The sequence below is a fragment of the Hyla sarda genome, chromosome 3 (genome assembly GCF_029499605.1).
Source record: "Hyla sarda isolate aHylSar1 chromosome 3, aHylSar1.hap1, whole genome shotgun sequence".
Lineage (NCBI taxonomy): Eukaryota > Metazoa > Chordata > Amphibia > Anura > Hylidae > Hyla > Hyla sarda.
Window position 1 is genome coordinate 298,107,390 of NC_079191.1, and position 12,143 is coordinate 298,119,532.

General features: G+C 42.3%; 1 protein-coding gene across 1 annotated transcript in view; it reads right to left on the minus strand.

Annotated features, from left to right (window-relative positions):
* Nucleotides 1-12,143, minus strand: part of FMN2 (formin 2) — a 660,180-nt gene that overhangs the window by 41,508 nt on the left and 606,529 nt on the right. Inside the window, exon 16 of the mRNA XM_056566943.1 lies at nt 9,016-9,165. Coding sequence (XP_056422918.1) covers nt 9,016-9,165 — 150 coding nt within the window. The remainder of the gene's footprint in view (nt 1-9,015; nt 9,166-12,143) is intronic.

Below are 12,143 nucleotides of genomic sequence, written 5' to 3' on the forward strand. Positions count from 1 at the left end.
CTGCTATGGCCCATAGGCCATAGCAGTAGATCGTAACCCCGGAGTGGTGGTTGGAATACTGAAGATGACGCGCCGCTGGTCACTTACCATGCGCGCGCGTCCTCCTCACCGCTCTGCTGTTACCATGGGCGCACGCATGGGACGTCAGCGCCAATGATGATCCGGCCCTGGCGGCCGCTGGAGGGGGGAAAAAATGCACGCAGCCACATCTCAAAGCGGCCCCAGGGCCGGCGGCCCACCGGAGAAATTTCCCGGTGTCCCGATAGGCCAGTCCGGGCCTGGGTGGAAGTAACAATTCCTTTTATGATTGAGCCAGGTTAACTGTTTGAGTATTCCACAATGTGTAAACGGTGTCCTTACAGCTCTATTGCTTGATTACTTTTAGATCAGTTGTAAATGTACCTCCTGTTAAAATACCATGCTATATAACTTTCTAACAGATGCTATACTGAGGTCCCAACTTTCAAACTAGACTACTCCCTCAAGTCTACATGCCACCTACAAGGAATGTGTAATCAGAAAATTACCTATTGCTTAAATTAAGTTTTTATGTTACACAAATTTTGTAAGAATTTCTGGTGATGTTTTTTCTGATTTTCCAATTTACTGTCTATAATGAAATAGTGTATTAATCCTAAAACCTTACAGTTTTCATTCTCCCCACCAATCCTAACTAGGTCGAGTCTCTCTGTTCTGTAAAGATTGCATTCCAATAGTCTTCTACTTATCATCACAGACAGTAATACAGTGAAAGTTGACACCTGTATATAGACAAGACAATAGATCATGTTCCTAGCTCAGCCTCACCATCCGTTTGGAATGACCTCTGTAAAGGTCACAGAACTGAGAAGAAAACTCCTATTCATGTCAATGGGGCAGCTCCTATCTATTGTTGCCTGTGTCTATGGGGCTTGCTGTAAAGCATATCTTTAATCCCTTTACTCCAAAATTCAGCAAAAAAAAAAATGAAAAAATTGTATTTTTCTAGATTTTACATTTTCTGCTTGTACGATAAACAGTCATACTGCACCAAATTTAATAATTTTTTTTTCTGTAACATAGTAGGTGTTGACAAAGAAATACAACTCAAGATTTATTCCCCAAATTCTGACGTATTTAGAAATATCCCATATGTGGTCTTTGTGCGCTACATGTCTTACACACAGACCTCAGACATGAAGGCGTGCTGTGTGGATTTTGATGCCTCCTTTTAGTTTATATTTTGTTGGGATCATATAAAGTTGCAGAGGCCTTGGGGTGCTAAAATATTTTTGGGAGACAAGTTGATGCTTTCATTGGTACCATTCAGCGATCGTTTCACAGTGTGAAGTGACGGAAGAGAGGGGGAAGGAGAAGACCCCCACCAGATCCCTGCGATTGGTCAGTCTGTAATGACAGACCAATAGCAGCAATTGCCTAATGGGGACCGCTGCTATTGGTCCCTGGCCGGCTTCAGGAAGGCATGGCTGTGCAGCACAGCCAAGCTCAATAAACTGTCACAGCACCAGGCGGTGCTGTGACAGTTTATTCTCATCAGGTACATGTACCTGATGATGCGGGAAGTCATCCCTAATCATCAGGTACCTGATTGTGCATAAATGGGTTAAAATACCTTTTTCCTGTGCTGTATGACGTGAAAGAATTTGAAACTGACATATGACAACGTGATGCACTGTTTATGACCGCATCTCCAAGTACCAGGAGAGTGAAGCCAGGTAGGATTAGTGTGTTGTTTATTTTCATCACAAAAATAGACTGGGGATAATGTGGAACCAAGGGATGGGCCACGTTTTGATACCACCCTGATAGATGATTTATCCACCAAATTTAAAGCCGAATCATTTCCAAGTATAGGAAAGTATCTCGTGTTAATGACTTGGCTCTATTATAAGCCATCCTTAACCTCTTCAGGACACAGGGCGTATGGATATGCCCTGCATTCCGAGTCCTTAACCCCTTAAGGACGCAGGACGTAAATGTACGTCCTGGTGAGGTGGTACTTAACGCACCAGGACGTACATTTACGTCCTAAGCATAACCGCGGGCATCGGAGCGATGCCCGTGTCATGCGCGGCTGATCCCGGCTGCTAATCGCAGCCAGGGACCCGCCGGCAATGGCCGACGCCCGCGATCTCGCGGGCGTCCGCCATTAACCCCTCAGGTGCCGGGATCAATACAGATCCCGGCATCTGCGGGAGTTCGCGATTAAAATGAACGATCGGATCGCCCGCAGCGCTGCTGCGGGGATCCGATCATTCATAACGCCGCACGGAGGTCCCCTCTCCTTCCTCCGTCCGGCTCCCGGCATCTCCTGCTCTGGTCTGTGATCGAGCAGACCAGAGCAGGAGATGACCGATAATACTGATCTGTTCTATGTCCTATACATAGAACAGATCAGTATTAGCAATCATGGTATTGCTATGAATAGTCCCCTATGGGGACTATTCAAGTGTAAAAAAAAATGTAAAAAAATGTAAAAGTAAAAGTAAAAAAAAAGTGAAAAATCCCCTCCCCCAATAAAAAAGTAAAACGTCCGTTTTTTCCTATTTTACCCCCAAAAAGCGTAAAAAACATTTTTTATAGACATATTTGGTATCGCCGCGTGCGTAAATGTCCGAACTATTAAAATAAAATGTTAATGATCCCGTACGGTGAACGGCGTGAACGAAAAAAATTTTAAAAAGTCCAAAATTCCTACTTTTTTAATACATTTTATTAAAAAAAAATTATAAAAAATGTATTAAAAGTTTTTTATATACAAATGTGGTATCAAAAAAAAGTACAGATCATGGCGCATAAAATGAGCCCCCATACCGCCGCTTATACGGAAAAATAAAAAAGTTATAGGTCATCAAAATAAAGGGATTATAAACGTACTAATTTGGTTAAAAAGTTTGTGATTTTTTTTAAGCGCAACAATAATATAAAAGTATATAATAATGGGTATCATTTTAATCGTATTGACCCTCAGAATAAAGAACACATGTCATTTTTACCAGAAATTGTACGGCGTGAAAACAAAACCTTCCAAAATTAGCAAAATTGCGTTTTTCGTTTTAATTTCCCCACAAAAATAGTGTTTTTTGGTTGCGCCATACATTTTATGATATAATGAGTGATGTCATTACAAAGGACAACTGGTCATGCAAAAAATAAGCCCTCATACTAGTCTGTGGATGAAAATATAAAAGAGTTATGATTTTTAGAAGGCGAGGAGGAAAAAATGAAAACGTAAAAATTAAATTGTCTGAGTCCTTAAGGCCAAAATGGGCTGAGTCCTTAAGGGGTTAAGGACCGAGGGCGTATCCATACGCCCGTGGGAAATCCGGTCCCCACCACTAGCCGGTTGGGGACCGGAGCCGGATGCCTGCTGAAATCATTCAGCAGGCACCCTGGCACATCGCCCAGGGGGGTCCTGAGACCCCCCCCATGTCGGCGATCGGAGAAAATCGCATGTCAATTCAGACATGCGATTTTCTCCAATTCCGGGCTGATCGGGTCTCTGGTGACCCGATCACCCAGAAAATAGGGCTGATCGGAGTTGTCAGCAACAGCCCCGATCAGCCTAAAGGATAGGAGTGAGGTCGCAAAGCTGCGATCTACTCCTTTCCCCTGCCATTACTCAGAACGGAGTTCTGACCAATGGCAGCGCAGGACAGGGGGTTGCCATGGCAACCCCCGTTCTGCCCACCCCTGGATGTCGAGGGGCTCTGGAAAGAAAATGGAGGCCATACCTGCAGGAGAAGATGCCTGGGGACCTGGGATCTTCGCTGGAGCCTGCAGGATCCTGATCAGGTAGGGAATCGACAGTGGGGGGTTAATTGAAAGTGAAAGTAAATCGATCTTTACTGTGGCAACCACTAGGGGGGCCAAACTGCAACTCCCTGAATGCCCAGAGAGCCAAAGGCTGTCTGGGCATGCTGGGAGTTGTAGTTTTGCAACATCTGGAGGGTCACAGTTTGGAGACCACTGTTACAGTGGTGCCCAAACAGTAGCCCTCCAGATGTTGCCAAACTACAACTCTCAGCATGCCTCGACTGCCCAGGCATGCTGGGAGTTGTAGTTCTGTAACATCTGTCCCTTCAGATTTAGCAATTTTCATGACATTTTTGAAAATTGCTGCTCTACTTTGAAGCCCTCTAATGATGCCAACATAAAGTGGACATATTGTGTTTGTGAAGAAAAATAAAATTTATTTGGAATATCCATTTTCCTTACAATTAGAGAGTTTCAAAGTTAGATTTTAATCGTGATTCACATCTCATTTTTCCCACTCTAGCATTTCATTTTTAGATGTTAAATTATGTGCTCCTTCCCGGTGTGGTGACATAGTGTCTGACACTGCTAAATGGTTGTGGAACCATACAGAAAGGAGACAGCAGGTAACAGCATTCTACAGGCGAACTCATGTCATCCTAAACATGTGATTAACAACATTCCATATGGAGAATGGGTTCGCCTGAGAAGAAACTGCTCTAATAATGATATTTTTGAAAGGGAATCTAAAAGTTTACATGAAAGACTAAAAGCTAGGGGTTATAGTGAGAAAAGCTTAAAGGGGTATTCCGGGGAACTAAACCCATAGCCTATCCTTTCCTTCTTCCCAGCCTAAGAATTTGTCTAAATATAATTCATTAGCTATATACAGCAGTTTTCCTGATTTAGCTGTCACTTACATGCAGCAAAAGGGAGGAAAACGTCATTTTCAAGTCCACTCTGTCTTGAAAAGGTGGGGGCTAGTCTCCTCGCTCCAAGACAAGCCCACGTGACCTATCTCCTGTCTGGCTTCGCTTCACAGTGTCTGACTGACAGACACAGCCTCTCTCCCCCTCCTCTCCCTGTGTCACAATTTATGAGAGAAGCAGCTCAGTGTCTCCACAGAGCAGACAGGGAGAAAACGAAGCTAGAGCATTATCTAGAGATGCTGAGATAAGATGTCTGCAGCCTTAGGATATGCTCAGCATTTGCTTTTCACACAGATCACCCATGGGTCACAAATATGCCCTTTACATTTATGAGAGAAGAAGTGTCTCCTCTGAGCAGACCGGGAGAAGCTACTGAGCCTGGAGATTCTGAGCTAAGATGTCTATAGGCTGCTGCCGTTAAGAGGATGAAATGATTGGTTGCTGGGGGAGTATGGAATGATTGGTTGCTGGGCGAGCATGGAATGATTGGTTGCTGGGGGAGCATGGAATGATTGGTTGCTGGGGGAGCATGAAATGATTGGTTGCTGGGCGAGCATGGAATGATTGGTTGCTGGGGGAGCATGAAATGATTGGTTGCTGGGGGAGCATGAAATGATTGGTTGCTGGGGGAGCATGGAATGATTGGTTGCTGGGGGAGCATGAAATGATTGGTTGCTGGGCGAGCATGGAATGATTGGTTGCTGGGCGAGCATGGAATGATTGGTTGCTGGGGGAGCATGGAATGATTGGTTGCTGGGGGAGCATGGAATGATTGGTTGCTGGGGGAGCATGAAATGATTGGTTGCTGGGGGAAGGGATATTTTCAAACAAGACTTGTTTGTACTTTGTGAAATAAAGTCTAAATGTAAAACTAATTTGTGCCAGACTTGTGTGTGTGCCAATAAGTCCAAATTACCCGTCTTTACCACAAACTATAGTAAACCATTCTATGCCATTAAACATATACTACATAAACATTTACCTATACTTGAAAATGATCCGGCTTTAAATTTGGTAGATAAATCATCTATCAGGGTGGTATCAAAACGTGGCCCATCCCTTGGTTCCACATTATCCCCCAGTCTATTTTTAGATGAAAATAAACAACACACTAATCCTACCTGGCTTCACTCTCCTGGTACTTGGAGATGCGGTCATAAACAGTGCATCACGTTCTCATATGTCAATTTCAAATTCTTTCACGTCATACAGCACAGGAAAAAAGTATTTTAATAAAACATATATTAATTGCAATACTATTTCAGTTGTATACCTTGCTGCCTGTACTGCATGTCGTTCTCAATATGTAGGCTGTACCTCTAATACTCTGAAAAAGCGCATTAGATGTCACATTTCGGATGCTAGGAGTGATCAGTTCAACCTCTCAGCATTGTCCCAGCATTTTCACAATTATCATGACGGGGATATATCTACACTACGCATTAATGCTATTGAAAAAGTCCAGAATGGAGCTAGAGGTGGAGATTTAAAACGCAAGTTGTTCAACCGAGAGTCCTACTGGATGTTAGTGCTGAACACAAGGGAACCGAATGGCATGAATTTGAGACACAATCTGATATTAACATTTTAGATCGGTCTCTTTAACCCTCCATTTCTGGCTCCATTTTTGGAATCTAATACATTCGATATATTTGATACGTTTATTTAAATACATATGTTAGATCCCCCACATGTTTGCTGTACTACTTTTACAAATATACACATCGCTCTCTTGTACCATCTTTAGGACTTTCTCCAGGTTTTCCAATTGTCTCATTTTTCATGATGATGTCATGCTACATGTGACCTAGTTTGTAAAGTATGTAAACTCAGATTTTATTTATGTATGTTATGCCATGACTAAGGACCCTTAGAGGTCTGAAACGCGTCGGCTACTTGTCTTGTTGCCATTTATGTATCTGTGATCCTACAATAAATACCTGAATCTGCTGCACCTAGCGCTGGACTTCTCTTCCTTTGCTATTAATCCAATCTGGGGGCGCTGCCAGCTTGTCCGTGCACAGGTGTTTGAAGCCACGAGGAAGCGAGCTGTCTGCACACATTGATTCTAGGGTAACACGTTGGTTCCTGACATTACAGAACTTTGATTTTGTTGTGGAACACAGATTAGGTAAATCTCATGTAAATGCTGATGTTCTGTCAAGAGTTCACTGTTTGGCCAGGGTAGGCGCCAAGCAAGCAGCTGGTGGATGTAAGGTAGGTATCACTAAGACTTCTTGCCTTAGTGATATAGGACTGGAGTTTGGTCTGGGCTTTGGGAATGGATAAAGGTTCTGAGGATAAAGTCACACTCATGCTACAGTTCTGGTTTGTGTTAGAGGCCTGAGCTATACACACAGGTATATGAGCACTGCCAGAGAGCATGAGAAAGGTATTGCTCTGAGGTGAGACCAGTTGGTCTAGGGAATATTGGATACTGATACACTGCACCAAAAAGACAGATTTTTGGCACTGAACTAACCAAGTTTTGGGTGAGAAGTTCAGAAGTTTATGTTTATAGAAAGAACCAGATGTGAAGGACATTTAATTTTCTCTTTTACTGCATACTGAAAGCAATACTTTATGCTGTATGTGAACTGCTAAAATAAACCCAGCATTTTTTAACTGTGAACCTGCATGTTTGGTTCTGTTAGCTTGGTGGAAAGACTGTTTGAAGGGTTCCATTCTACAATATGTAATATATCTATGAATCGTGTATACTTTGAGATCAAACTCAATTAATACCTGCATTCTGATCATTTTTACCTACAAATTCACTACCTCACAAGGGCCTTAACTACCAAGGCCATGTGCAGCAAATTCACTGACTTGCTGTGTATAAACTCCAGAAAACAGACAGAAGCCAGAAGCAATGGTTGGATGCATGTCAAGAGCTGCAGTGCAGTCATCTATTAAAAAGATATGGGGTCACAGTGCGGGGGATGATAGGGCCAGTACACGTGGAGGCAGAGCATAGCAGTACAGGATAGAAGAAAGTGTGGCTGAAGGACTTTTGATGATGATGATGATGATGATCATCATATGATAAAAGTTAGGTAGGAGAAGCATGCATCAAGGGGATGCCTCCAGTGCACCAAAGCATTATTTTACATATTTGGATTTCTGGGCATAACTGAGGAAACAGACAGGAAAAGAAGGGATGGAGCATTGGAAACAGTCACTCAGAACCAGGTTAGGCTGGGTTCACACTATGTTTTTGCCATACTGTTTTCAATCCGTTTTTCTAAAGAAAACCGTATGGCAAAAAAACGGATGGAACAGTATGGAAAAAGTAAACCGTATGCGTTTTTAAACAGTATACTGTTTTTAAAAGTGCAAACAGTTCCGTCAGTTTTTATAGAAAAAAAACCCATACGTTTTTGAAAATGTTGTTCATTTTTAATGGGAGGGGTCTTGGGTGGGGACTTTAGGATTCAAATGCGCATGTGCAAAATAAAAACGTATACGTTTTTCCCGTATGGAACCGTATACATGTGCGTTTCCCATTGACGTCTATGTTAAAAAAAAAAACGTATGCGGTTGCGGTTGGTCAACCACGGTTTTGACTCCGGTTTAAAAACCGTACTGCAACCGCATACGTTTTTTTTAACATGGACGTCAATAGGAAACGCACATGTATACGGTTCCATACGGGAAAAACCTATACGTTTTTATTTTGCACATGCGCATTTGAATCCTAAAGTCCCCACCCAAGACCCCTCCCATTAAAAATGAACAACATTTTCAAAAACGTATGGGTTTTTTTCTATAAAAACTGACGGAACTGTTAGCACTTTTAAAAACAGTATACTGTTTAAAAACGCATACGGTTTACTTTTTTCCATACTGTTCCATCCGTTTTTTGCCATACGGTTTTATTTAGAAAAACGGATTGAAAACAGTATGGCAAAAACGTAGTGTGAACCCAGCCTTAGTCGGTAACACTGGTGACAGATTGCCCTAAAGCACCACACTTGTCACGTCATACACACACACACACTTTCTATGTATGACACACAAGCAAGCTCCCACACTTTCTTTCTTTGTTTTCTTTTAAAATTATTCAAAGTTATCCTCTCTCTTGCAGTATCTGCTTGCATCTCAGTGAGCTTATAGTCTGTTTTGTAAATATGAGTTTAGTATGGAGCAGGAACAGAGCCTTAATAAAGGGAAAAAGAGAAATTTTCTCTTTTTGCTATGAGACTGTATGACCATTTCTTTATATACCTTCATTTTTGTTGTAAAATACTTTTGCTTCCCGAAAGTTTTTCTATCAATTTTATCTAAATCATACAATTAAAGATAAAAAGTACTTGGCTAAGCTACTTACCTCTCCTGCAAAATTAGCCTGCTTTCTTTTTTCCAGCAATCTTTAAAATCTGTGCTAAATTCATGCCAAATACTAAAGAAAGAATTTGGCGATACTTCCTTTTCACCTATTTTTGGCTTTACACAAAAATAGGATGCAGTTTCGAGAAACCTGTAAATCAACAATACATTATAACATTAACCTGTAAGCAACAGTAAAGAAGGAAAGTCAACTGATGTGTTATGAATTGTGTAATTGAATTGTAAATGTAAAGATTATCTGTTATTTTAGGTACCTTTTCAGGACAACTTGTCATGTGTGTTTAGATGAGAAATAGCACTATTTCTTGCCATTACATTACTTGTACATGGAATTTTTCCTTAGATTTCTGCTTTGCATATATCATGTTTCTTTTTCAATTGTCCCTAAGCTAGAGAGTGGAGCCTTACCTCCCTGATATCGCCTACACACTGAGCATACACAGAAGTGGGAATCCTACTCCCCTACAGCTCCATAGCACACCTATGAAGCAGTATGGAGAACATTATAGAACAGTCTAAGCTGTGAATACAACACTAGGGTGAGATCTAACACTTTTTTTAAACTCCAGTAGTCTCTCTGGAGTCTCCCTGTCTGCTTCTTGCCATCCTATCTCCAGTCACACTCCCCTCGCCATAGACTTCTGTAAGCAGCATGTAATCTGATTGCTAATAGTCCATCTTCTCTCTCAAGATGCACTGTTAGTCAGAATAAATGATGACTTCTGAAGAAAGGGGGTCTTTTTTTCTACATATGGCCATTGTGAGGGATATAAAAATAATAATCTGCTTACTCATGTGATTCTGTGGTGCCTTCAGTGCCCTACTCTGGTCCTCTGGTGCAATCGTCTTCCTGAGCTGCAGCATTACTGTCGCCTATGGAAGCATCCGGGCCTAATGTGTCATACTACAGCTCAGCAAATCGCTGGCCAAGGTGGGACATCGCTATGGCCAGCTTTTTGATGAGCTGCAGTATGACAGATTGGGCCAGGTTCCTTCTGTGGATGGCACGTCATGCTGCAGCTCAGGAAGAAGATCGCATTGGGGGAAAGGGCAATGGATTCACCATGGGAGCGCTGGAGGTAAGTAGATGTTTATTTTTTTTAATATTCTACACAATGGTCATAGTTACAAAAAGGCACCAATAATTGAGTGTGTGTCTGTATGTGTAATACATTCCAACCTTTGACAAATGACATTGTATAAAGATAATGAGGGGAATTTATCAAGCAGTGAATGGTGCATAAAATGCGTGTTTTTACATTATGTGTTTTTTAATTCTGCACTAGTCTTTCTTGTCATAAAGGGCCTTATTAAACTTGACATTGCTAATCACAATGTAAATCACATCAGTTTAGGCTCTACTCTGCTAATCACAATAATCAATTTAGGCTCTAATCTGCTAATCACAATGTAAAGCACACACATCAATTTAGGCTCTAGTCTGCAGTCATCTGCTCTCCAGCCATAAATGACCCCTGTGATTTGTCAAAAGTTTGGATTGACGGGGTCAGACCACCACCGATCAGAAGAACGATCTAGGAGAAGTCTACGGTCAGCACATTCTCTCCTGGCAAAGTGTCATGTGATCGAAACAAACTGCCCATGTAAGTCTATGAGCATGTCTCAATTACGTGACACGAAGCTTACTCTTGTGATCGGCGAAGGTCGTACCCTGATACAACATGTCTATGTTTAGTTATATATTTGTTTTCATTTATTTATATTTTATTTTTCCCTTTATCCTTATTAAAGGGGTTATCCGCCATAAGGTGATTTTAGTACTTACCTGCCAGACAGTAATGGACATGCTTAGGAAGCATCTTTGCCAGTTTTGGAGCTAAATGGCCATGTTTTCAGTCCACCATAACACTGTGGCTTTTTGTGAAATGGCCATTTCCTGTTGGAAATCCCTCAAACTACAAGTCCTATAATACCTTGTTTGTAAGCATGAGGTCACTTTTCTCCCTTCCACACATCAGCCACCCCACCCATTAAAGCAAAAGTGTCCTGCCTTCCATGCTTTGCTGTGAACATTTGACCAGTGTTTTCGATACTTGTGCCTTCAGCTGTTGCAAACTAAAATTCTCCTTCCCACCCAGCAGTCGATCCACCCATTGTAGCAGACAGCCTCCCTATCATCACCTGACTAGTAATGTCTTAAAATCTCGTGCCATACTGCAACCTGGGAAAAACCTAGACAACACTCATTTTGTATGCTGTTAAAAATAAACATTGTGGCAAAGATCACATAAGAATTGTGATACAACCATCTAAGGCTGGGTTCACACTACGTTTTCTCCCATACGGGAGCGCATACGGCAGGGGGGAGCTAAAACCTCGCGCTCCCGTATGCCTTCGTATGCGCTCCCGTATGTCATCCATTTCAATGAGCCGGCCGGAGTGAAACGTTCGGTCTGGTCGGCTCATTTTTGCGCCGTATGCGCTTTTACAACCGGACCTCAAACCGTGGTTGACCACAGTTTTAGGTCCGGTTGTAAAAGCGCATACGGCGCAAAAATGAGCCGACCGGACCGAACGTTTCACTCCGGCGGCTCATTGAAATGAATGACATACGGGAGCGACATGAGGTTTTAGATCCCCCTGCCGTATGCGCTCCCGTATGGGAGAAACGTAGTGTGAACCCAGCCTCACACAGGTAAGAACACAAGGGAAGAAAAAGGGTGCTCCTAGTGAAATCTGTTTGATGTTAGTTGAAATACCTACTCGACTCTACCCCACTTACCAGATAGTGTTGTGCGGAGGGCACAATACCTGGATGTGCCTGTGGAATTGCTTTGGAGCTGGGATGCCTCTTTCCGATTTAGAGGTGGCGTCTTCCACGTGGACCCGCTCCTCAGCAGGAGCGCCAGTAACTATGCTTGTACGTGTTGGTTGGAATACGCAGGGTTGTATCCCCCAAAAAACGTGGATAGTTAGTCCTCGTAAAAAAATCCTCAAACTAGTCAGTTAAGAGGTAGTTTATTGATGCAACATACGTTTCGAACCCGACCAGGGTTCTTCGTCAGGAGGTTAATACAGGTCATTGTTAAAACAGCACTATTTAAAACACAAATTTAATTTCCTTCCGGTTCAAACATTACATAACTC